This window comes from Natator depressus, chromosome 14 (genome assembly GCF_965152275.1).
Source record: "Natator depressus isolate rNatDep1 chromosome 14, rNatDep2.hap1, whole genome shotgun sequence".
NCBI classification, from domain to species: Eukaryota; Metazoa; Chordata; order Testudines; family Cheloniidae; genus Natator; species Natator depressus.
This window is the reverse complement of record NC_134247.1, coordinates 9,186,239-9,213,367: the sequence shown is the minus strand read 5'-3', so window position 1 is coordinate 9,213,367 and position 27,129 is coordinate 9,186,239. Positions and strand designations below refer to the sequence as shown.

General features: G+C 39.5%; 1 protein-coding gene across 4 annotated transcripts in view; it reads left to right on the top strand.

Moving 5' to 3' along the window:
• The window catches only part of RHOT1 (ras homolog family member T1), a 47,586-nt gene that overhangs the window by 8,384 nt on the left and 12,073 nt on the right, over positions 1-27,129 (top strand). For all 4 annotated transcript variants that reach the window (XM_074971926.1, XM_074971928.1, XM_074971929.1 and 1 more), the window contains exons 2-17: positions 191-249; positions 3,442-3,523; positions 5,921-5,964; positions 7,289-7,342; positions 7,851-7,903; positions 8,980-9,088; positions 9,433-9,534; positions 11,959-12,057; positions 17,395-17,503; positions 18,465-18,585; positions 20,417-20,501; positions 21,798-21,943; positions 24,248-24,348; positions 24,764-24,894; positions 25,470-25,553; positions 26,723-26,842. In XM_074971926.1, coding sequence (XP_074828027.1) covers positions 191-249; positions 3,442-3,523; positions 5,921-5,964; positions 7,289-7,342; positions 7,851-7,903; positions 8,980-9,088; positions 9,433-9,534; positions 11,959-12,057; positions 17,395-17,503; positions 18,465-18,585; positions 20,417-20,501; positions 21,798-21,943; positions 24,248-24,348; positions 24,764-24,894; positions 25,470-25,553; positions 26,723-26,842 — 1,499 coding nt within the window. The remainder of the gene's footprint in view (positions 1-190; positions 250-3,441; positions 3,524-5,920; positions 5,965-7,288; positions 7,343-7,850; positions 7,904-8,979; positions 9,089-9,432; positions 9,535-11,958; positions 12,058-17,394; positions 17,504-18,464; positions 18,586-20,416; positions 20,502-21,797; positions 21,944-24,247; positions 24,349-24,763; positions 24,895-25,469; positions 25,554-26,722; positions 26,843-27,129) is intronic.

The window sequence follows — 27,129 nt, the reverse complement described above, 5'->3', positions numbered from 1 at the left end:
AAGCAGCCCTGTGAAGGAGCTGAGGACCCATGTTTAGATTTTATTAAGAAACATTTTTGTTAAAATTTTAATATTGAAAGTTGTAAAATGTTTTTAAAATACTTCCCATCTTGAGATAGAACTGTAACTATTCAGTGTAGCAGAAGGTTAAAACAAATATTCTAATTCCATTATTTTTTCCCCTTCACAGCCAGAGTTGGAAAGACATCACTCATTATGTCTCTTGTCAGTGAAGAATTTCCAGAAGAGGTAGGACATCCCTATTTGTCCTCTAAATTGTGCTTCTCTGCTAGAAAAGCTACTTACCCTTCACAAAAATGTGCATGTAAATTAAAGTTAGTGAATTTGTAATTTTAAATCTCAGTGGATTATTATTTTTTTTTTAATGTGGAGCTTTTATTATTAAAGTATTTAAAAGGGTGATAAAAGGTATTTTCTTCTTCTGGAAGAGTGACTTAAATTGATTAGAAACATTTCTGTACGGAGAACAGGAGTCATATTTAAGTTACTTATTTTTGCTCATTCGTTTCATATGCTTAATTGAATTCACACTTGTTCTTATTGATCCACATACTCCTGAAGCGTTAGTCCTTTCAAAATTGTCAGAAAATAACACAGGTCAACAAAAGGGAATAATGGAGGAAAAGATGTTGAAGAAGAAGGGGGGGTAATCTCTCTGCCAGAAGGCATTACTTGTAAAAATGTGAGCATCTAATTATATAAATAAAGGTGAAGAGTTCAAAACTTGTCAAGGTGTATAGCCCTTGCAGTAGTAGTAAGGCAGTATCTGTAATTCAGAATGACTTTGCATTGAGTTATTTTTTGAAGCATGTTTTCATAACCTGTGGATGTAAATAATTGTGTCTAAACCTTTTTCAGAAAAGTGTAGAAATGGTTGGTTTTTATTTAGTTGGTTATGGACTGGATTATACTAAAACATTTATCAGGCTATTCCTTTGAAAAAGGCAGCAGACAATAAAACTTGTAGTGTCTTATTGTTAACACTTGCTGGATTCCTTTTCTTGACACGGTATTAGAGGAAAGATAGCTTATCCATTTAAGTAAATGTTTAAAGTTTGGAATGTGGCACTTGAAGCTGGCCTCATATATCATGAGCGTTCACTCTTTAAAACTGCAATGTTGTATTTCCTAATGTAAGGCAGTATATGTCTGAAGTCTATGAGCAAGGCTGCAAATGTTTTAAAATACTATTACATTAGTGATGTCACTATTGGGGCTCCTTGCCATTGTTACCCCTCTAAATGAATTGCAGCACTACATGACCTTTTTGTCTTTATACAGTAGAGTCCACTTCAACAAGTACCTTTTTAAAGGAAAATTTCATCTACACTCAGCATAGCAATCTGATTGCTGAAAACAGCAAAGATAATTTCAGACCTAACTGTATCATATTTAACTCTTCAGAAGGACTTGCTGGAATTATGCATGTGTTTGTTATGCAGCTCAGAACTGTGTAGATGTGTCATTGGGGTCATCAGGTGATGCCATAATCATGCTTGGTAGAAATGTGACTATGGTCTGCGGCTTCACACAAGGCCATTCTTTGAGCAGTCAGGCTTGTAAAAAGAACATAAAGATACGGAAGGACAGATTTGCCAAGCAAAAAATCTGGGCAGCTGGATGAATTTCCTGTAGGCTTAAGATTGATGTTACACCTTGGTGTTGTATTGTTAGGAAGGCAGTATGGATTAGTGGATGGAGCGCTGTACTGGGACTCAGGAAACCTGGTTTCTATTCCCAGTTCTGCCAGTGTCCTGCTGGGTGACCTTGGGCAGGTCACTTCACCTCTCCGTGCCTCAGGTTTCCCCATCTGTAAAATGGGATGATGAGACGTGCCTGCTTTGCAATCCATGAATGAAAAGTGCTATATAAGACAGATATATTATTTATTTATTACCATGTTCCTGAATCTGGATGGGTACTATTTGGTAAATTGGGGAATAAATTACCTGTCGTGGATGATGTACAAAATTTTTCAAAGCACTAATTTTCATGAGTATCATTTTTGAGCTCCTTGTAAACTTCTGTAGATGTAATATTTAGCAGAACCTATAAAGGAAAAGAGCCTGCCACGTGTTGTGACTTTTTGGGGAGAGAGCTTTAACTATTGCATGTCATCACTATTAGACAAGTTTCTCATACTTTGGAGAAGAAGAGTGGTTTTCATGGCCCCAGTCGCTTCATTCAGGTCAGTGGGAGTTTTGCCATTTACTTCAATGGGAGCAGGATCAGGCCTCATAGGTCATTTGTGCAAAAAGAATAGAAAAATTAAAATGAGATTTTTTGGCAGCACTTTTAATCTGGCATGTCCACACAGCCAAAAAACCCCCAAACAAACCTGCAGCAGGGAGTTTCAGAGCCCTGGTCAACTGACTCAGGCTTGAGGAGCATGCACTGCAGGGCTAAAAATAATAGTATAGAGGTTTGGGCACAGGCTGTAGCTTGGGCTATGAATCCCACAAGAGGGGAGGGTCTCAGACCCCAGACTCAAGCCTTAGCTCGAACATCTACAGTATTGAGCCCTCCAGCGCGAGCCCTGGAATCCCAAGTCAGTTGAGCTGGGCTCTGAGACTTGCTGCCACAGGTCAGTTTTTGATGTGTAGTCATACCCCTAAGATATGTCTACACTGCAATAAAACACGCATTGCTGGCCCATGTCAACTGGCTTGGATTGCGGGGCTATAAATTTGCAGTCTAGATATTCGGGCTCAAGCTCTGGGACCCTCCCCGTCACAGGGTCCTAGATGCCTGGGCTCCAGCCCAGAGTGGAACGTACACACTGAAATTTTATAGTTCTGCAGTCCGAGCCCCAGGAGCCTGAGTCAGCTGACATGGGCCAGCCAAGTGAGTGTGTTGTTGCACTGTCAACTTACCCATAATGGCTAGTTTAGCGTAACGTCCTTGGAAATGGATGTGGAGATAATAGCGGAAATGAAGAAACCAAAAATTTACCCATTCTACAGAATAGTATTACTTAAATGATATAGTTACGCTTAAGGCTTAATTGTTAAATATGGTATAATTGAACAACTTTTAAATGATTTACAATTCAGACAGCAGTTTATTTGTAGGGTGCCTTGCAATAATGCTGCTTCTAATATTTTGGGTCTGAGATTTACTTAAGCCTTCATTTCAAGTCTGTTCATAACAATGATATTCTGGCACAGCAATGCTTAGACTTGAAATTCCTCACACAGCAAATATAGTATAAAAAGTGGCAGAGGCTTTAAGAACATAAAGAAAACAAACTTTTGCTGAAAAATCTAACAAAATTAATAATCACTTCTATTTAAAGTTTCCTAATCCGTGGAGAAATTTATCTATGCTCTTTTTATAAACCATCGTTAGATGTTCATTTACCTGCTTTACTGACTGTTTTTACAGAGATTTTTCCTTCTTACTGTTTGTTTACAAATCAAGGTTCCTCCACGTGCAGAAGAAATCACCATCCCAGCTGATGTCACCCCTGAAAGAGTGCCAACGCACATAGTGGATTATTCAGGTAGTGGTTCTGTAGTACACATGGCTATATGACTTATTCTGATCCAGGATTGCTTTCCTGCTTCAGTAGCCTCATCAAAACTTCCAGCTTATGCCAGGAGCTGGAAATGAAATTGTTATTTTAATGTAGGTTTTTTGAAGGTCAGTGTTGAGGTAGATTGACAGGGACTGATCCTGCAAACTCCACTCAGCCTCGTGCTTAGTGTTGTGGGTAGTCCCTCTGAAGTCAACAGTAGCAATGTTCTAATAAGGTCAGTGGGTGGTCTGATCATGGTAGTAAGTGTTTGCAGGGTCAGGCACAAGGCAACTAAATTCAGGGAGATCCAAAACTTCTCTCATCCCATTAAGTGAAGAAGTCACTAAAAATGTAGGCAACTTTTACACATTCTGTGTAATGTGCTATCTTGGCACAACAGGATGAGATGACAACATAGTTTAAACTTCTGTGAATTTCTTTACTCTTATTTTCATTCTTTTTAAAATGTTCCCATCTCGTCTGATGCTTGTTAAATAAATATTAATAGGCTGAATACTGAAATCGAATAGAAGACATAAATAAATCCTACTGTTACCGAGCAGGCAGAAACTCAAGTCAACAATTAAGTTTTATGCAATGCCTTAAAAGTCGTCAAACTCAGTCTCTGTCAGGCAATATAGAAAGCTATTCCAAAGTCAAGAACCCCTGAGGAAAACTCCCTTCAGACAATTCAAAGGCAGGGCGAGGCTGCATCAACAGATTTCCAACTGTTATGACTGCTCGGGTGAAGTTAGCTTTTTTTTGTCAGTTTGTGTGTCAGTGTTAATTATAATGTTCCCTGTCGACTAATATTAGTACATATCTAGGTTTGTATGGTTTAAAAATCAGAGTAAGTCAAATATCAGAGTCTTTTTCCTTTTAGTCTCAATTATTTGGGAATGCTTGAGGTAATTCTACAGTTGACACGAGCCAATTCCTATGATAAATGTGATTTTAAATTATTATGTTAACTAAAGATCTTACTGCCACCCTGTTTCAGGTTTGTCATGTGAACAGTAGTGGCAGTACAGCTAGTCTTTCCCCTATTTGAAGACAGAGCCGTACTTTTCTCTCAGTAGCAAACACTTCCTTGGGGTTGTGATAAAGGAGAAGATCACTTTCTAGTAATTACCCCAAACTCTGCCCACAACACTTTTGAAGTTTGCTTCTTTGTGACATTCTTTACAAATGATTTTATAGTTCCATCCCCTTTTGATGCTATCCTCAATTATTTTCCAGTTTTAGTACAAAGTATTTTATGACCACCTCCCCGGGGGTTTAGGATTACCTGTTGCACAGCCAAGAGTTTTCCATGTTGTTATATAAAATCTCTCAGACAGATATAGCAAAAGCTCTGATTTGCTAGGAATGCAGTGGAGCTAGTAAAATTATAGCCTCCAGGCTGGAACTGGCATTTGCACACAAATTTCCAGTATGAACTTTAAAGCTGAATAATTGCACTGGCAAGAGAGACTCCCTCTGGAAAGCATCAAGGATTGGGTCTGCTACATTTTCTTCCATCCCCTTCTTGGGGTGCTCAACTGATGCTGTTGTTCTGAAATGTAAATTCCAGCATAAAACATGACATTGTAGAACAGGGGTGGCCAACCTGAGCCTGAGAAGGAGCCAGAATTTACCAATGTACCTTGCCAAAGAGCCACAGTAATATATCAGCAGCCCCCCATCAGCTCCCCCACCCCAGCTCCCAGTGCCTCCTGCCCACCAGCAGCCCCGCCGATCAGCACCTCCCCCTCCCTCCCTGCACCTCCCGATCAGCTGTTTTGTGGGGTGCAGGAGGCTTGGGGGGGGGGGGGAGGAGCGATGACATGGCAGGCTTAAGGAGGGCGCGGGAAGGGGTGGAGTGGGAGCAGGGCTTGTGGCAGAGCCGGGGTTGAGCAGTGAGCCCCAGCACATGGGAAAGTTGGCGACTGTAGCTCCAGCCCCGGAGTCGGTGCCTGTACAAGGAGCCGCATATTAACTTCTGAAGAGCTGCATGTGGCTCCAGAGCCACAGGTTGGCCACCCCTGTTGTAGAACAACAGCATCAGTTTAGCACCCCAAGAAAATGGCAGAAAATATAGCAGACCCAATCCCTGATGCATTCCAGAGGGAGCCTGTCTTGCCAGTGAAATTGTTCAGCTTTAAAATTCATACTGGAAATTTGTGTGCAAATGCCAGTTCCAGCCTAGTGGCAAGGGCATCAATTTCACTGCCTTTGCATTAGAAGCATATTTTTGTTCCATACACTTAGCTAAAAGTGATTAAAAATCAGAAGGGCCATTGCCAGGATGGCTGTACCTGGAATGAGTATTGTAAAATATTCTCTGGTTTAGTTCATGATTATATAGAATATTAATGGCATTTTTTTTCCTGTTGCATGCAGAAGCAGAGCAAAGTGATGAGCAGCTTCACCATGAAATATCACAGGTAAGTGACAGTTTGTGATTAGCTAGAATCTACTTAGGCAGCTTCTGCTCCTTAATTTTCCTCTGCTGTTTAACAAACTTTTTAAAAAGTTTTTCACTCTAGAGAGCTTCTGGCTTGAATTATTGGAAGAGAGTCCTCGCATTCTTTTCTCTCAACACTTCCCCCACCTTCCTGTTAGAACCTTTTGTCGCAGCAAAGCTTCCTCTGCTTGAGGAAGATTGGGTGCTCTTTGTTTTCTAGGAAATGCATCAGAGCAGTAATCACTATTAGTGAGAAAGGATTGCTTTGTCGTAATTCAAATCACATACTCCTTTGAAGCTTGAGCGCTCTGCCTCTGCAGTGCTTCTGTACGGTGGAGAGAGGGGCAAACTCGGGACCTGGCAGTGGTAGAATGTGATATTGGCGAGTCTAGGCTGATCACAGTGAAGTATAGGTGGGATGGCAAAGCCCAAATCAGACTTAAATCTTCTTAATCTCTGAAAACTAGACAAACAGCTGTACCCATATAGCACCACCTCTTCTGGTTCCCATTTGTAATATTTGTCAGGGCCAGCCTTACACACAAACTGTTACGTGGGATGCTGTGCTTTCTGCATACCCATTGCAAATGGTCAGCTTTGCCTTTTCCACTTACTAGCATGCCCAGAGAAGATGGCAGCTCTCAGCACAATATTCCTCCCCTTTTGGCAATTTGGGTTCATGTTCCTGCTTGGCTGGTGGAAAGGGAGAAACCAGCTTTCTTTCAGACAGTCAACCAAGGGACTGACAGCGTTTGCAGCAAAATGATCCCAGTGCCTGAGAAATCCTGTTAGCTTTTTTCCTGTCAACCTGTTGCAGTACCCTTACGCGTGAACAGCTGCAGTGGGGTGTTTGTGAAGTTACTAAGAATCCTTCATTTCCTGCCCTCACTGCTTTCTGAGCATCTTAAATGTACCTTTGTATATTCTATATATAGGCAGTTTTTTCATGTCCTATCCTTGGTGGGTAGCCAAACTCGAGAACTGCAGCTCTGTGACCAAGGAAAAATGGGTAATCTGTGACAGTTCAAATGTAGATAGCTTAGAAGTCTGTGCCACCATTGCACTGGAATGTACCTCTGCAAAAAACTGATTTGGGCATTTCTTAATATCTTTCATTTCTCTGCTCTCTTCAGGCCATCAGTCCGACTCTAAATTGTATGAGCAAGCTAGGGGCACAAACACTGGCCAACGATGAAACATTTTTTACTCTTTTGTTGTGATGTTGCTAAGTATGCTTTTTAACTGTTTGCTGTTCAAGGGAATCCACACATTTGGGATTCAATGGTTTCTCTTTTTCATTTTAGGCTAATGTAATTTGCATAGTATATGCTGTTAACAACAAGAATTCTATTGACAAGGTATGATGAAAACACCTTTTATAGTATCTAGCTGCTGTTTAAGATGTATCTCCTGTGACAGGGTACCTGAAGGCACAGTGAAAACTTTGTACTTAAATATTCAAAGTGCATAAAATCTCACTGGAAAATATTACATAGCATGTAATCTACCAATAGTATTCTTTTTCTGGTGGTTCCCATCAATCGTCTCCTTTTTCTTGCTTAACACTGACACCTCAAAGTTTTTTGTTGGGTGTACCATTCTCATAAACAAGGAGTACTGGATAAAATTCTCTTCTGAGCTTGTTAATGCCATGCAATAATCTGCTGGGAGTGTTGCTATCAGTCAGCTTATGCTTTTCCTTTTTAATTCCTACTCCCTCTTGGCCAAAAGTGGTGCTCCTGCCGACTCACAATAAGCCCAGAAAGCAAGAAACCAGGACCAGCCATTCTCAAGTTTATTGTATGCAATTTAGTCATATTAGTCGAAGTGTACATTTTCTTGATAAGCGTTAATTTCTTGCTTTAGGTAACAAGCAGATGGATTCCTCTCATCAATGAAAGAACAGACAAAGATAGCAGGTATGTACTGAGAGGGAGGAAAAAACATAAAATAGACCTAAATATTAAGGTGATGGGGTGGTTAAATTACATTGAGGGTCTTGTTCAGTCAAAAAAGACAGATGTGAAGTTAGTCTGAAGTAGTCTCATTGCCTACATTTTTTACAGATATTTTCAACTAGCAAGTGACTTTTTAACCCATCAGATATGCTATTTTAAAAATGTCATTGATGGCTTGCGCCATATATGTGAATGCCTTCCTAATTTTTCTGCTGTAATGGCCTACACGAGTTTTCTTCTGATACCAGTTAGGCTAAGAGACAGTCCATGGCTTGATCACAGTGCTGTCTCCATGGGCAGGCTTCTGATTTCTTCAGGCACCAGATATTTTAAGTTTTGTACAGATCTATGAAATGTTGTTGGAAGCTGAGAAATTAAAGGAGAGCTTTGAAGGAAGTTCCATGACAAGCTAAGCACTGGAGACACAGCTTGTATTCTGAACTTCCTGCCTTTGGTTGGCTTAAGCCAGAACCTCATTTTTGTATGTGAATTTCTGGTTTAGCTATTTTTAAAACAAAACCCAGAAGAAAAAAAATCGTTCGTAAGAATGTTGTCCGTTTATTGTCCGTGTCTGCTCTTTCTGAGTAATCATGAGCTACTTGGGGATCTCTTGTAGTGCAATGTGGAAAATGATTATTTTTACCCAGTGGACCAGCTTTCATATCTTTGCAAGGGTAGTGCACTGTGCAGTAGGAATGTCTACAAAAGATCCATATGAAATTGTGTGTTCCTGTGTATAATGGAAGCTTTATAAGTAATTAACCACACTGTTTAACTTTTCCAAAAAATCAAAAAACAAGTAGAGCACTTTGTAAGTTAAATGCTTTTCATATTCATTTGTTTGACACCGTTATGAAATAAATCTAAAACTGCTAATTTATTTTTGTTCCTGCTCTTTACCATTGGTGTCTAGTTATTCATAGAAACAACATAAATGCAAATTGTTTACTTCCTTTCTAGTAGAGTAAGTTGCCAAATAAAATAGATATTTTCAGCTGCCTCTCATTGTAAATCTCTGATAAATCTTATGTTTTCAGGCTTCCTCTTATATTGGTTGGAAACAAATCTGATCTAGTGGAATATAGCAGTATGGAGACCATCCTTCCCATTATGAACCAATACACAGAGATAGAAACTTGCGTAGAGGTATGCTCCTAAATTTTGGAATTCATTCTGAATGAATAACAAGTACCACATTGCTGCCAAGTTTATACTTTAACTTTTTCGATTGCAGTAGTGATAGAGCAACTCAAAATGACTGCGTTGTTGTTGTTTGTATCGCAGTAGTGCTAAGAGGCTGCAACTGAGCTGGAGCTAGTCCCCGTTGAGCTAATCATTGCAAACACATAGGTCTCAATTTTTTTTCAAAGGAGCACAGTATTCACTATTAAGGACCATATTTCCAAGAGTTCAGCTTCAATTTAGATACCCAAAGAAGTAGTGAAATATTTAAAAGAGTTAACTAACTAATTTAAAGACTTATTTTTCAGTGTTCAGCCAAAAACTTGAAGAATATATCTGAGCTATTCTATTATGCACAGAAAGCTGTTTTACATCCTACAGGGCCTCTCTATTGTCCAGAGGAAAAAGAGGTACTTTATTTCTTTTTAAACGAATATATGTGTAGTAGTAGTAATAAACTTCGTTTTGCCAAACCCTTTTCAGAAGACAATTACATTAAAATAGTAAAATATTTTTCCCTTCTTGCTTTTTATGCTACTTCCACCCAAGTAGATTTTTTTCTTGTTTCATTATTTCTGTCTAAGTGTCGGTCACCATGTGCCAGCTCCGTTATGCCTATAGTCTGTGACATTAATCAGAGCCGGGACTTTAACTAAGTCCTGGGGGGAGAATGTTGCAGGATGTTCATTTTACTTCACAATTAATTACGTGTACAAACAATTGCAAATTGATTTTCAGATTTGATTTGGTCCTGGTTGTACAGTTATGCCAAATGTAATCTGATATAGTCTGGTTCCAGAACATGAACACCGATGTAAATTCTAAGTAACTCTGTTTACTGCAGTGTAATTACTCCAAATTTACTCCAGTGTAATGGAAAGCAGAATTATTTCAGAGCACTCTTGTTAGATTTTGACAAGAGAGCTTCAAGATGAGTGCATGTTTTTTCCAGTGTTACAGTAACATCCATAGCTAGTTTCTTAGTGCACAAGGAAACTGATTAAATGAATTACCTGGGTGCATGTGGATTTTTATAGTAATAATAATATAGGTTGCAATTAATAGAGGCACTGAATTTATCACTTATTGTGCATTGTCACTTCATCTTGAACAGTGGGGAAAGCCACTTCAGTCTCAAACATTAAGTAAAAGAAAGCCACAAAATAATCGCAGCTTGACTTTGCACATCCTGAGTTTGCCTGGTGCTATTGTGTCGTGACATTGTATCACCACAGTGCAATTAGTGTAGTCATCCCTTTTCTTTCTCCCTCATTCTTCACCATTTTGTGGCTGGTAGTTGGAGAAGAGTTTTCTCTCTCCTTTTTTCCCCTCACCATCTTATTTATTGGGAGGGAATTCCCTATCTTTCTTTTTTCTCTCTCACTGGGGGCAAACTCATCAGCTTTTCCTCTCCCATGCTGTTGGTCCATATGCTCAGTACTTTGTCTAATAGATGAGACGAGAGTTAAAATTACTGTGCTTGGCCCCAGGGCTCTTCCTGATACCTTGCCTAAACCAGTTAAACATGGATCAAGTGCCTGTTCAATAACGGTTCACTGTAGCTCTAGAGCCATTGAATTTAATTTTTTTGTGTGTGGAATGTCCATTTAAGATGCCTTATTAGATTTATCTTCATTGATAGACAGAAGATTGTTCTCTAGTCTGATCACATAAATAGGCTTTAATCTTAGAAACACATGGCTGGAAGGGACCTTAAGTGGTCATCTAGTCCATCCTGCAGTGCTGAGGTAGGAGTAGGAATACCTAGACCATCTGTGACATGTGTTTGTTTAAAAACCTCCAGTGACAGGGATTCCTCAACCTCCTTTGGAAGTCTGTTCCAGTGCTTAACCATCCTTCTAACTAGAAAGTTTTTCTTAATATCCAACCTAAATCTCCATTGCTGCTGATTAGTCCAATTACTTCTTGTTGTATATTCAGTGGACACTGAGAAACACTGATCACCATCCTTTTTATAACAGCCTTTAACATATTTGAAGACTATTATCAGGTTTCCCCCTCAGTCTTCTTTGCTCAAGACTAAACATGCCCAGTACTTTCAGTCTTTCCTCATAGGTCATATTTTCTAAACCTCTTATTTTTGTTGCTCTCTTATGGATTAATGTATTATCTTAAAATGTAAATATTTTAAAAGGTGATCATACAGGGGCTGAGCAAGGGCATAATAGTCTAATGCAGTGGTTTTTAACCTTTTTTCATTAGCGGAATCTTTTTTTCAAATGGAGGTGTGGACGCCTTTGGAAATCTTAGACATGGTCTGCAGACCGCAGGTTGAAAACCACTGTGCTATGGTAACAACGACCTTTCATAGTCTGCAGACAAGAAGTTTAAAACCACTTGTCTAATGCACCTCAATGTATATTAGGAAAGGCTAGGAAAATTATTTTCTTCAAATTTGTGTCAACAAATTAGTTTTTAAAAACTTTTTACATCACAATAAAGCAACAAATACAGAGAACTATTTTTGGATATTTGTGTTTTTGGATACTTTGGATTGTTCAGCCTGCAAAGATAGATTCAAGATTTTATATAATTGAATTTAAGGAAGTTTAATATCAAAATGGACTTTTTTGTAATCTTTTTCTGAATAGAAGTTTACTGGTGCCGGATTTTGTTGTTTGTTTCTTATATTTATTAATTTTCTAGGTGCCCATTCTGAAAATCTAAAACAAAACATACATTAAATTGCCAATATCTATTTGAATTCTGTTTAGTGCTGTCTTGTGGTATTAGTGTGATTATTTTCATCTTCAAGCCAAAAAAAAATTAATTTTCCTGTGAAAGTGGGTCCTAATTTCTCTCTTGATCTATAGATGAAACCTGCCTGTATAAAAGCTCTGACTCGTATCTTCAGAATCTCTGATCAGGATAATGATGGCACTCTCAGTGATGCAGAGCTCAACTTCTTTCAGGTAGGTCCCTACTATTTTTTTTTAATCACCCCCTATTTTCTCCATACCCAGTATATGGTAGCTCAGCTCTAAAATGCTATCAAAACAAGCTGAGGTGACTGGTAACCTTTGGATACCAATTTTTAGTTGTTAAACTGTTCACTGGCTAGATCGGGGTAGGCAATCTATGGCACGCGTACCAAAGGTGGCATACGAGCTGATTTTCAGTGGCACTCACACTGCCCGGGGGGGCTCTGCATTTTAATTTAATTTTAAATGAAGCTTCTTAAACATTTTAAAAACCTTATTTACTTTACATACAACAATAGTTTAGTTATAGATTATAGACTTATAGAAAGAGACCTTCTAAAACGTTAAAATGTATTACTGGCACGCGAAACCTTAAATTAGAGTGAATAAATGAAGACTCGGCACACCACTTCTGAAAGGTTGCCCACCGCTGGGCTAGATTGTGCCTTTTAAGGCACTGCTCTGTGCTTGGGGAGTGGAGGCTGACTTGACCGAAATTTCCTTGAGTTACAGAGGAGCCAGTACAATGGGCACTGTATCACATAGCAGATAGGTGCATTATGTACTATCCTTCCTGCTGATGTGGATTTAGGGAAGGGCCATAGGCCGTGTTCCCCTTGGGAAACTATTACCATCTTTCAGAGTAACAGCCGTGTTAGTCTGTATTTGCAAAAAGAAAAGGAGGACTTGTGGCACCTTAGAGACTAACCAATTTATTTGAGCATGAGCTTTCGTGAGCTACAGCTCACTTCATCGGATGCATACTGTGGAAATTGCAGAAGACATTATATACACAGACACCATGAAACAATACCTCCTCCCACCCCACTCTCCTGCTGGTAATAGCTTATCTAAAGTGATCATCAAGTTGGGCCATTTCCAGCACAAATCCAGGTTTTCTCACCCTCCGCGCCCCCACAGACAAACTCACTCTCTTGCTGGTAATAGCCCATCCAAAGTGACCACTCTCTTCACAATGTGTATGATAATCAAGGTGGGCCATTTCCTGCAGAAATCCAGGTTCTCTCACCCCCCTCCAAAAACCACACACACAAACTCACTCTCCTGCTGGTAATAGCCTATCCAAAGTGACCATTCTCCTTACAACCTGCATGAAAATCAAGGTGGACCATTTCCAGCACAAATACAGGTTTTCTCACTCCCCCACCTCCATACACACACAAACTCACTCTCCTGCTGGTAATAGCTCATCCAAAGTGACCACTCTCCCTACAATGTGCATGATAATCAAGGTGGGCCATTTCCAGCACAAATACAGGTTTTCTCACCCCCCCACCCCCCCACACACACTCTCCTGCTGGCAATAGCTCATCCAAACTGACCACTCTCCCCACAATGTGCATGACAATCAAGGTGGGCCACTTCCAGCATAAATCCAAGTTTAACCAGAACGTCTGGGGGGGGGGGGGGGGTAGGAAAAAACAAGGGGAAATAGGCTACCTTGCATAATGACTTAGCCACTCCCAGTCTCTATTTAAGCCTAAATTAATAGTATCCAATTTGCAAATGAATTCCAATTCAGCAGTTTCTCGCTGGACTCTGGATTTGAAGTTTTTTTGTTGTAAGATAGCGACCTTCATGTCTCTGATTGCGTGACCAGAGAGATTGAAGTGTTCTCCGACTGGTTTATGAATGTTATAATTCTTGACATCTGATTTGTGTCCATTTATTCTTTTATGTAGAGACTGTCCAGTTTGACCAATGTACATGGCAGAGGGGCATTGCTGGCACATGATGGCATATATCACATTGGTGGTTGTGCAGGTGAACGAGCCTCTGATAGTGTGGCTGATGTTATTAGGCCCTGTGATGGTGTCCCCTGAATAGATATGTGGGCACAGTTGGCAACGGGCTTTGTTGCAAGGATAGGTTCCTGGGTTAGTGGTTTTGTTGTGTGGTATGTGGTTGTTGGTGAGTATTCGCTTCAGGTTGGGGGGTTGTCTGTAGGCAAGGACTGGCCTGTCTCCCAAGATTTGTGAGAGTGTTGGGTCATCCTTCAGGATAGGTTGTAGATCCTTAATAACACGTTGGAGGGGTTTTAGTTGGGGGCTGAAGGTGACGGCTAGTGGCGTTCTGTTATTTTCTTTGTTAGGCCTGTCCTGTAGTAGGTGACTTCTGGGAACTCTTCTGGCTCTATCAATCTGTTTCTTCACTTCCGCAGGTGGGTATTGTAGTTGTAAGAATGCTTGATAGAGATCTTGTAGGTGTTTGTCTCTGTCTGAGGGGTTGGAGCAAATGCGGTTGTATCGCAGAGCTTGGCTGTAGACGATGGATCGTGTGGTGTGGTCAGGGTGAAAGCTGGAGGCATGTAGGTAGGAATAGCGGTCAGTAGGTTTCCGGTGTAGGGTGGTGTTTATGTGACCATTGTTTATTAACACTGTAGTGTCCAGGAAGTGGATCTCTTGTGTGGACTGGACCAGGCTGAGGTTGATGGTGGGATGGAAATTGTTGAAATCATGGTGGAATTCCTCAAGGGCTTCTTTTCCATGGGTCCAGATGATGAAGATGTCATCAATATAGCGCAAGTAGAGTAGGGGCATTAGGGGACGAGAGCTGAGGAAGCGTTGTTCTAAATCAGCCATAAAAATGTTGGCATAGTGTGGGGCCATGTGGGTACCCATAGCAGTGCTGCTGATCTGAAGGTATACATTGTCCCCAAATGTAAAATAGTTATGGGTAAGGACAAAGTCACAAAGTTCAGCCACCAGGTTAGCCGTGACATTATCGGGGATAGTGTTCTTGACGGCTTGTAGTCCATCTTTGTGTGGAATGTTGGTGTAGAGGGCTTCTACATCCATTGTGGCCAGGATGGTGTTATCAGGAAGATCACCGATGGATTGTAGTTTCCTCAGGAAGTCAGTGGTATCTCGAAGGTAGCTGGGAGTGCTGGTAGCATAGGGCCTGAGGAGGGAGTCTACATAGCCAGACAATCCTGCTGTCAGGGTGCCAATGCCTGAGATGATGGGGCGCCCAGGATTTCCAGGTTTATGGATCTTGGGTAGTAGATAGAATATCCCAGGTCGGGGTTCCAGGGGTGTGTCTGTGCGGATTTGATCTTGTGCTTTTTCAGGAAGTTTCTTGAGCAAATGCTGTAGTTGCTTTTGGTAACTCTCAGTGGGATCATAGGGTAATGGCTTGTAGAAAGTGGTGTTGGAGAGCTGCCGAGCAGCCTCTTGTTCATATTCCGACCTATTCATGATGACAACAGCACCTCCTTTGTCAGCCTTTTTGATTATGATGTCAGAGTTGTTTCTGAGGCTGTGGATGGCATTGTGTTCCGCACGGCTGAGGTTACGGGGCAAGTGATGCTGCTTTTCCACAATTTCAGCCCGTGCACGTCGGCGGAAGCACTCTATGTAGAAGTCCAGTCTGCTCTCTCGACCTTCAGGAGGAGTCCACCTAGAATCCTTCTTTTTGTAATGTTGGTCGAGAGGCCTCTGTGGATTAGTATGTTGTTCAGAGGTATTTTGGAAATATTCCTTGAGTCAGAGACGTTGAAAATAGGATTCTAGGTCACCACAGAACTGTATCATGTTCGTGGGGGTGGAGGGGCAGAAGGAGAGGCCCCGAGATAGGACAGCTGCTTCTGCTGGGCTGAGAGTACAGTTGGATAGGTTAACAATATTGCTGGGTGGGTTGAGGGAACCATTGCTGTGGCCCCTTGTAGCATGTAGTAGTTTAGAAAGTTTAGTGTCCTTTTTCTTTTGTAGAGAAGCAAAGTGTGCGTTGTAAATGGCTTGTCTAGTTTTAGTAAAATCCAGCCACGAGGGATGTCAAGAATTATAACATTCATAAACCAGTCGGAGAACACTTCAATCTCTCTGGTCACGCAATCAGAGACATGAAGGTCGCTATCTTACAACAAAAAAACTTCAAATCCAGAGTCCAGCGAGAAACTGCTGAATTGGAATTCATTTGCAAATTGGATACTATTAATTTAGGCTTAAATAGAGACTGGGAGTGGCTAAGTCATTATGCAAGGTAGCCTATTTCCCCTTGTTTTTTCCTACCCCCCCCCCCCCCAGACGTTCTGGTTAAACTTGGATTTATGCTGGAAGTGGCCCACCTTGATTGTCATGCACATTGTGGGGAGAGTGGTCAGTTTGGATGAGCTATTGCCAGCAGGAGAGTGAGTTTGTGTGTGTGGTTTTTGGAGGGGGGTGAGGGGGTGAGAGAACCTGGATTTCTGCAGGAAATGGCCCACCTTGATTATCATACACATTGTGAAGAGAGTGGTCACTTTGGATGGGCTATTACCAGCAAGAGAGTGAGTTTGTCTGTGGGGGCGCGGAGGGTGAGAAAACCTGGATTTGTGCTGGAAGTGGCCCAACTTGATGATCACTTTAGATAAGCTATTACCAGCAGGAGAGTGGGGTGGGAGGAGGTATTGCTTCATGGTGTCTGTGTATATAATGTCTTCTGCAATTTCCACAGTTTGCATCCGATGAAGTGAGCTGTAGCTCACGAAAGCTCATGCTCAAATAAATTGGTTAGTCTCTAAGGTGCCACAAGTCCTCCTTTTCTTATTACCATCTTCAGTGTCTCCACTGGGATTGTGCTTTTAGTCCTGTGTGTTGGATGGCGGAAGTCTCTTTCCATGCTCCCACTGGGTAGTGCAAAATCTTGCCCTATATAAATCATCTTTGTATTGTTGATGCCCATAACAGATACTGGGCCTCATTCTCCTTGAATGCTGGTGTAAAATCAGGAGTAATTCCACTGAAGTCAGTGGAATGACGCTGGAGTGAGATGAAAATCAGGTCTAACATTTCAGATATCGAACTACATTTAACCTTAAATATTAGAGCTAAGAAATGGAATGCAGAGTTAAAGCTTCTCCTCAAACCTGAATTCACATTATTGTGGCTAGCGATTGCTAAGATTGTAATTCAGTTGCATATCCTGCGTTTTTTCAGTTTAAATTTGCAACACTTTTCTTGAAAAACTAAAAAGGGTTTTTCTACATCCCTACCTCTACTGATTAGTGCGGGTTTAAATACAATCCCGAGGTTCCCCAGTATTGCATTTCTGTTTCTTTAAACACCTGTTCCTCTCTAGGTGGCTGTGATTCTTTAACAGTCTTGAAAACTGAAGCAAATAATAGATACCCTGTCCTGTTCTGCTCTTTTGTGGGAGCTTTACCAACGAGCAAGGAACTGTCCTGCCTGCTCTGCTTTAATTTAGAGTTTGCTTGGATTGCCCCTACCACTAAATTAGCATAGCTTTCAGGGCTGTACTTTGAGTAGGATATGCTGTATGATTGACTTAGTATCAGTGTTTCTAATATGCCTTTTCCTTGTTTGTTAGAGAATTTGTTTTAATACTCCACTAGCGCCTCAAGCATTGGAAGATGTAAAGAATGTAGTCAGAAAAAATCTAAGTGATGGAGTTGCTGATAATGGATTAACATTAAAAGGTAGGTATTGTTTGAAGAGAGACATTTAAAGTTGATACAAGATAAAAGTCCATGTGTAGTCTGTTGTTAAAGGAGGAAAAAGGGGTTGAAATACGATTTCGGTTTCTTGCTCCCTTGGCAACAAGAGCTGCTCATAACTTGGCTGTGGCATGGGATAAACTGAGGAATAATCGGGGAGAAGGAAATGGTGTTCCAGTGGAGAATGCTTAAGGGACCAACATGTCTGAATTAAGTGTGCTGATTCAAATAAATTCTTTCTTGGGCAAATTCTATAGTTTCCATTTAGAGTAGGCTCTTTGTTTAGTTTCACCAGAGGGAGCACTAGCATAGATAAAGTGTTGGTTCCCACTAGCATTCTAGTGACTGCTGTGTAGATCTCTTTGGAGCAAGCGGTAAAAATTAAGGCAATATCTTTTCTACTACTTGTGGGAGCTGCAACTGTGAAAGCAAAAGTGAGAAATTGGAAGGGGAAAAGCGTAATCTATACGCAGCCTTAATAAATCATGTGTGGATTGAACTGGGGGAGTAATCTCAGTTTTTAGTAAAACAGGGAAAGTACTTAAGCAATTATCCTTGAATTTTGGCGTAGCAAAACTAATACATGCTTCCGTGAAACTACTGTAGAAGGTTGTCATTCTTTGTATGTTTAATGGAGACTGTATAAAAATTTTTAGCATGATACAAATTAAAACCAGCCTTGTAATAAAAATGCTGGGGCTAACACTTAGGAAACAAATTTTAAGAAAATAATTATTTTGGTGATCCGAGTATAGAAGTATTATAATTGTACAAATTGAAGGTACAGAAAATGTCATGTATTCATTAAGATTTTATATATCCTGCACTGTGCTTTTATGTTTGTGTATTTTGTTCACCCAATTTAAAAAAAACAACCACTCTCAATGTAAATGTTAAATGTTTGAAAGCCTTCATAGTCTTAAGAATTATCATTTAATTTCAGGTTTTCTTTTTCTACACACACTTTTTATTCAGCGAGGAAGACATGAAACTACTTGGACAGTATTACGCCGCTTTGGATATGATGATGACCTAGAGCTCACACCAGAATATTTGTTTCCTCCGTATGTTTCAGTTGTTAATTTTCACATGTTTATATAGAATTTGTATGTCATGCCTTGGGATTGCTAAATCAACTACTTACTATATATACACAACTCCCAGCTTTGTCAGCAATATTTACATTAACACATTATGGGGTATATAGTGTATATAATAATCTCTTGATGTATGTGTCACTTCAATTATGCATGTGCATTAAGGGCCTACTCCAATGCCCACAGAAGTAAATGGAAGTTCTTTCCAATAACTTCCTTGGGTGTTGGATCAGACTTGGAGCAGAATAATACCATTTTATACAGAGAGAGTAGAAGGATAAAGGAATTCCAATTTCGGTGTGTTAGCAGAAATGTCTAAACTTAGGTTTCATAGTGTCACCTAGTTTTCACTGCGGGTTGCGTATGGAGAGCAGAGGGACAAGGGATTTGCAATACCAGATCAGACTCTGTTCATTTCACTTCAGAATACTGTCCCTGGCAGAGGTTCATATCTCATTCTTAAGAGGAAAGCAAACTTTTATCCCTCATAATGCCAATTGTGCAATAGGAGTCAGATTGCGGAAGAAGGAAATTTCTTCCCTGAACACTACAATTGGTTTATGACCAGAACATGGGATTTAATTTTCCTTTGTCCAACTATGACAGAAGGAGGACAGGAGACACTGGATGTGGTTTGATTAGGCCACTATTTTATTCCTAAATGTCAGGGAGTACCTAGCAGATAAGTGTGCAGTGCAGGTAATTCCGTAATCATTTACATGTACTTGGTGGAGGAGGAGGAGGCTGCTGTCCATCTTCCCCCTTCACCCATCTCAGTACCCAGCCAACTTGCTGCTTGGACCTTACCCCCACCCCTTGAATGAGGGTTAAGGGGAACTGTAAATGGGGGGCAGGTTCCTTGCCGTACCAGTCATAGGAGCCCCAAGTCCCCCATTTTCACTCCTTTTAAAGAATACCTCCTTTAAATCCTTTACCAATCCATTTTATCTGATCACCATATCCCTTCCCAATGGAGTAACTGCACTGGACATCCGCCCCACACTTACTTACACAGTGAGTTGTGACATGATAGCGTAACTCCTGTTTCATGTTTGCCCCAACTAAGCCCCTACCCATTGTGGAGAAGAGGGAGAAAAAAAACCCCTCTTGCCTTGGCCAGTATGGTGGTGAGGGAAAAAATTCCTTCCCAGTCCCCCAAGAAAGGAGCGACTAGTGTAATGCCCACCACTGATCATGACAAAACCTGGTATTTAACTATGGCCGTTGGTAGAAGGATGGGTGCTGCTCTACCTGGTCCAGGTAAAAGAGGGCTTTTCCTGCAGAGGCATAGGCCTAAATAGTCTCCCCTCTCTTCTGGTCATCTGGGGGGGATAGATCAGTGTCCCTGCTGACCTGGTTTGAAGCTGCCCTTCCTATAAGCCAGCCAATAGCCCCAACTGCTTAATATGCAGTGAAGTCATTCTCTTACCATGCATAGTTACAAGTGAGATAGTTATAAAACTGTCCAGCTCTTTTTATGGCATTTAACTCCTTTAGGATGAGATTTTCAGAGGATCTTAAGGGAATTAGGTGCTTAATTCCCTTATTTTCTTTTGACTATACCATCCTTATCTTTTTCATAGAATGCTGTTGATATTCCTGTTGTATCTGAAAGTGCCTTATATTACAGGTGATTTTAGAACTCCTAGTAAACAGTGCTTGCTGTGTTTTCAGTGAAACAGAAAAGGAGCTGATTGCAAAACTAAAAACACTAAATGCTATTTTCATATTTATTTCTTGGAAGAACTACATTATTTATTATCTGACTAATTTTTGGTTCTTTTTTTAAAACAAACAGGCTAAAAATTCCTTCTGACTGCACAACAGAGTTGAATCACCATGTATATTTGTTTCTCCAAAGCACGTTTGATAAGCATGATTTGGTAAGCTTTTAGTCTGACTTAAGTGGTGCTTGTATAATGTTTTAATTGCTCTCTAAATCTTAACTCTTTGACTTGATCAGTACAACGGGATGTTTATCAACAAAATCCAACCCCTGATGTCCAGCAGTCTTTTTTACCTTCTATTAGAATTGGATTGAAGTTTATGAAGCTGAACCAATTTTATTTTTCAAACTCAAAGAAATAATTAGGAGTCAATATTCATCTTTAATGTGGCACAGGAAACTAAATCAATACTTTTATATTGGGAGAGCCATCTTCCTTGTGTTTAAATTGTTCTGTGAGCCAACCAGGTAACATTAGTACCTTACTCCATATAAAGTCTATAGATGATGTCAGTTTATCTCCTTCCTGGAACTAGGCTTTGTTAGCTCAAGTAACAAAAGAATAAAACTCAGCCTAAGCTTTCTGCTGAAGCCTGGCAATTCCTAGGGTGTCCTGTAGGGCTTCCCTGTTTCTTCTCCCAGTTTTCTTGGACCAAGGATCATGCTTCCCTCTGCTCTTGGAGTTGAATAGCCAGCACCGGTTACAGTGTGGCAGCAGTTCTGTGAGGGTTCTGACTCCTGATAGGTTGAGTCAACAGAACAGCTCTTCCCTATGCAGGGTCAGATTCTGCTACCCTTTTAAATGTTGCATTGATCAGTGATATTCCTAAACCAGGAAAAATGTTCTTACCATGTTATGAAATTGTATTTAAAATAATATTTATTTTACACTCACAATCAAGAATGCTAGAAATGACAAATGCCTATGTAGGAATAAAGATTGAATAAGGCTTTAACAAGAGAGTCAATGTTTTGGGAGTTTGGACTTATTCTCCATTTTATGTATTCAGATTCTTAATTTGAAGGAACGGTTGTGACCCTTTCTTGTCTGTCTGAGGCCTGTTCTGCACTAGAAACTTTTGTTGCATAGGGATGCAATTTTTCTTTTAAACAACACTTTTATACCAGCAAAAGCCCCAAGGTAGATGCAGTTACACCAGCAGAAAAGTGTTTTTGTCTATATAACTTATTTTGTTAAGGAAAATGTATAAGTTATACCAGCAGAAGCACTCATACGCCAGTATACGCAGCTGGTATGTTTACCCTTTCTAGTGTATACAAGTCCTGAGAATCCTTTTTTAAAACTGGTTATCCACCTATTGTAAGAAAATCCTTATGGAATGAATGCTGCACAGGCCATTCAAATCCCATGCAAGAAATACTTTCCTTTTGCAAGTACGTTTTGATGAGAATATTATTGGTATCTGATGTATAACTATGTGCATATTTCTAGGATAGAGATTGTGCTTTGTCCCCTGATGAACTCAAAGATTTGTTCAAAGTCTTCCCTTATATACCATGGGGACCTGATGTCAACAACACAGTTTGTACAAATGAAAGGGGATGGATAACATACCAGGGGTTTCTTTCTCAGTGGACGTAAGTACGGTACATTATATGTTGCTGTTGCCCAGGAGTTACATTAGGACCTTACAATGGCCTTACATTAGGACTTCATGTGATGTAATAACCTATTTTATTGCACATTTATCTGCGTAGTTCTAAATATGCTATGCAAATCTTTTGTTTAAAAAAATTAATAGTAAATCTAGTGAGGTAACTGAAAAAATCAGTCGCGTTTAACATTTTTTGATGAATGTTGTCAGAGCGATCTACTTCATTGAATGCTTTTAAATAACTATGCCAATTGAGATGCCACAGTTTTACAGTATGATTTAGTTATCAATCAGATCTAATCAACTATATAGATAGCACCGGCAGTGTTGCTGCTTAAACGTTTATAGCAAATGTGATGCCAAAGCTGTGGAGATCTACTTAACAGATGAGTTCCTGAGACTGCTGTAATCATATTCAGAGAATAGATTGTAATTCTCAGAGTTAGACACACAGCTCTTGTTTTAAAGGGAATAAGAAAGACTATTGCTATTGAGACTGCAGAACTAAGTTACTTGCTCAGTAAAACGTCCTTTCCGTTTATGAAACCATGCTTTATTTGGAGCCAGAGGTTCTCGCTGAAATGCCTTGATGAAGTTTGTTTACTCCCTTAATGAGGTTTAGTCTGCATTATAAAGTTGTTGCACACGTTTGGCTCAGCTACCAGTGTTCCCAGGAGAGGCGTGCTGACTTAATGTGAATGGAGGTTGAATTACCTTGTACTCTGGAGAGAATGGTAGTTCCTCAGTAAGCTGGAGGTTGTTCTCCAGTAGGGCTTTCAGAGAAGTTCACATTATTTTTTTTGGCTGACTCCTTTTTGTTTGTTGTTTTGGAAACTTGCAGTACATTTTCCAGAACTTTTATGTCTGTCATGTTTACATAACTGACTTGTAGAGAAATTCACTTAAATATCTATTGCTGATTTCATGGTGCTCTGCTAGTTCAGTAGCAGATGAATATCGCTGACTAGAGCCAGGTGTATCATGGAAAGCATGTACAAGCTTCTCCATACTGCTCAGTCAACACAAATCAATCCTGATCTCCAGCATCTTGACTATACCAGTCTTAGTCCTTTTATCCTCCTAACCCACCTCTGCCAATGTATTTCCATTCACCTGGATCCTGTCACTTGCTTATCTAATCCTGAGCCTCTCCTATCCAAACATTTACCAGTCACATTAAATTACATGGTGTGGTTTTTATATGAGCATCCATGCTTAAAGGGGCTAATCTGAAATCACTAAATTTCTTCTTACTTGACCTACATAGGATTGAAACATAGGTCTCCAGAAATACTAACTTTCTGTACCAACCAGCCATTGTCACAAAAATATTTAAGGGATGCATATTATTTTTGGATTTTGCCAATCCCGCTGTCCTTAGTTCATTTGAGATCATTGATAGTGGAGCCCCCCAGAATCCAGTTTGTTTGATTTTCATAATTGCTAAATCAAATGTAACCATGTACTTGCTATGTAATTAATGCATACTTTACCAGTATATCACCTATGAGAGAATGTTTGATATTTATCTAAGAAAAGCTATTGGATGATTCCATTTCAGGTACCACTTAAATTTCTTTTGAATGCGGCAAAGCACTTTAGAGAACTAACATGTAGGAACAGTATTGAGGACATTCACTATAAGATCCCATTTTAAAGCTTTCTGTTGAAGATCTGCTATTATGTAGAAAGGAAGAAAGCCAAAATGTTGAAGAATTGACCAAAGCAATAGAGCTTTTGGAGCCACTGTGTGGCCTGCTGCTCAGAGAACTACAGGCTGTTCTGGAGTTTGGGCAGTGTCCAATGATCATGGCTTCAGGACTCTCACCAGATTTTGGAAATCTGCCTGAAGTAGTATGATTATTGAGTCATTAATTGTCACCCTCTCAATAGTTAGTCAGTATTTTCTCTATATATACCTCATGTAAACATTAAAGATGTTACTGTCTTCTGTTTGCTTTCCTCTTGGCAGTGAGCTGGGAATACAAGGGAGGAGCAATCACATTCATTTTGTGTTGTGAAAAGCATTGTATAGGTTTTCAGCATGGGTGGTTTGATCTTAGCAGGGGCTGCCCTCATAGTATAATGGGTTCATTATATTAATAAAACTAGGGCCATTTAACTTTAAAACACGTGTTCTCATCACTGTATGGCACCAGAACACTCTGCTTTTGCCAGATGTAATACATAGGGCACAAGTACTTTTAATAGAAATCTGGAATGGTGGATGTTGGCAATTTAGGAATGATTGTTCTGGGATTTTTTTCCCCTCTCTTTTTTTCCTTAGACTAACTACGTATTTAGATGTACAGCGCTGCCTGGAGTACTTGGGCTATTTAGGCTATTCAATACTGACAGAGCAAGAGTCTCAAGCATCAGCAATTACAGGTAAGTATCTGAAATGCTGTTAATACAGTTTGGGAGCTTATTTTAAAAGATCAGTTTCATACATCCAATTGCCAAGCTGTAAATTGAGTTTAAATGAAATGTTCTGTGTGTTTTTTTTCTCCTTTCTGCTTAGAACACAGACATATTTTGAAAAGGAATAATATCCTGGAGAGCATTCTAGTTTGTTTATAAAAGTAAAAAAGTATATATGTAAAAGATTATGACTTTTATAAATGACACCATCATATGAAAAGATTCTCGATTCCTGTTGAATTAGTTGGCATTTTGTTCACTTGAACTTTTTAAAAAGTGTGTGCCATTGGGATATTAAAGATTTTTATTACAGATGTTTCAAATATGATTTAAGTAATTTAACTGTTCCTACTCTAGGAATTTTAAATTTTTTTTTTTTAAGTAACTAGAGATAAAAAGATAGACCTCCAGAAAAAGCAGACTCAAAGGAATGTGTTCCGATGTAATGTTATTGGGATGAAAGGCTGTGGGAAAAGTGGTGTTCTCCAGGCACTTCTTGGAAGAAATCTAATGGTAAGAAACATTTTCTTTTTAATTTGAGTTGTAACTGAATAATATTGAGAGTTAAGTTTAGGCAACAAAATTCTGTTGACAGCATGCCCTGGCTGTGATGATTTAGTTGGGGATTGGTCCTGCTTTGAGCAGGGGGTTGGACTAGATGACCTCCTGAGGTCCCTTCCAACCCTGATATTCTATGATTCTGTGATTCTATACAGCTGCCTTAAACTTTTCTTGTTAGCACTAAAGTTTGGGAAAGCCATCATGGATTGCAGAATTTTACAAATTATCAAGTAAGTGAACAGATATGATAATTGAGGATACTGCCTTGCAAAATGTGCTTTGTTCGTTTCCTTTGACGTTAGTAGTTTTAGTTTTAATCTTTGATACTTCATGACTGACAAAATGTACTGCAGCTACATGTTTACTAGCATACTATGAAGTCTTCATAATATAAGACTTCACCATAGTTCTCTGATATTAAGCAAGTGCAACTGAGTAGGAACCTGAAAAATTATTTAAATACAGTTTTTATGGGGAGGAAGTTGCTGTTGATTATTGTCTAACCTTTAAATTCTTTGTGTTTTCAGAGGCAGAGGCAAATACGTGCAGAGCACAAATCTTACTATGCGATGAATACAGTCTATGTATATGGGCAAGAAAAATACTTGCTGGTAAGACTACATCATGGGTGTTTTTTTATATATTTATTTTGTATATATATTAATATATATATTTTGTCAGTCATGAAGTATCAAAGATGTAGTGTGTATAAAATATGTTGTATTAACTGGTTTACAGAAGGCTACATTTACTTGAGGCAATTGTTTCTTGTCTGGATTTAGCTGTCTTGCGTTCTGGGTGTGTGTGCTTTTTTAAGACTTAAATACTTTCTTTGAGCAGCGTTAACTACAGATTTCTAGCTGCTTGCAAAATTAAGTTTATATAACTCTGTAAATTATTGATTGTACAATATTTTATTTTTGGCACCTTCCCTTAAAATGTACCAAAAACACTCTGAGATCATCTTAATTGCACTTATTCAGTTGTACTCCTGTTACAAGGTTTCTGTTCTGTTGTTATATCCTAATTATCACAACACCTAATTTAGAAAACATTCAACTTCTCAAATCTAATACACACATCGAATTAAAATCTTCCATCTTATTTTCTTTACTTCTAAACATGTAGTCAATGCAGTGTTAAGATACTTTTCAGCACTTAAGCTTTAGAAAATACATGTACCCATTTCTAGAGTATGTATGTGTTTTCTTTGGGCTCGTTTGCATATTTAGAGAGATTCCAGCATAAGACAGAATAGAAGGGGGAAATATAGCAAGGAATTTACAGGTTACAGAATGAAAACCTGTCAGATGGATGATAGTTTAGTTAACCCTTGAAACACTGGCATTGATACATTGCCAGACAAATTAGTGTTTAAAATGTATTCATAATCTTCAACAGGTGAAGATCTGTGAAGATTGGAAATACACTTTAACATTTGTTTAAATGTAGTTCATTCATCATAATTGGAATGCTCCCTTGTTTTGCAAGTTCTTGTTTAGTCCTTTGCTCAGTGGTTTTGACTCTAGGATGAGAACCAGATTGAATGGGAATATAAGGCATTATGTGGTTTCAGCAAATATTTCTTTATGCTGAGAGTATTTTGGTTGCCTGCAGATGTGGTAGTAGCAGGTCATGTGCTAGCTTTATGGCACGTTCTCTGTATTATTTTGAGCTTGAATAAACCTAATAGGAAATTAAAAAGAAAAAGAGATCAAAACAGAAGAGAGAGTTATGCAATTAATTTCATAATATCAAAGCTTTTTTCCTGCTTTTTCAGCTACATGATGTTGGTGACTCTGAATTTTTAACTGATGCCGAGACCATATGTGATGCTGTTTGCTTGGTGTATGATGTCAGTAATCCTAAATCCTTTGAATACTGTGCTAGGATTTTTAAGGTTTGTATCTTTTGTACGTATCTCATTACACTGGTTCACTAGGGGGAAAATAAATCTTCACTTTCAGTTATCAGCATTCCTGGCTGTCTGAGTTTGGCACCAGAAGTGCATATGCCTCCTGCATGATTGCTGATTATTTGCAGCTGATGCATTTAAAAATGCAGAAAGAGCTTGGTGGGCTTCTGTTACTAATGCCCGGCTATGGTTTAGCTGCCTATGCAGAGCACTCTGCTTCTAGAGTTGTGCTCAGCTAAGCCTTTGAATGCTTGATATTGCCACGAGAAACA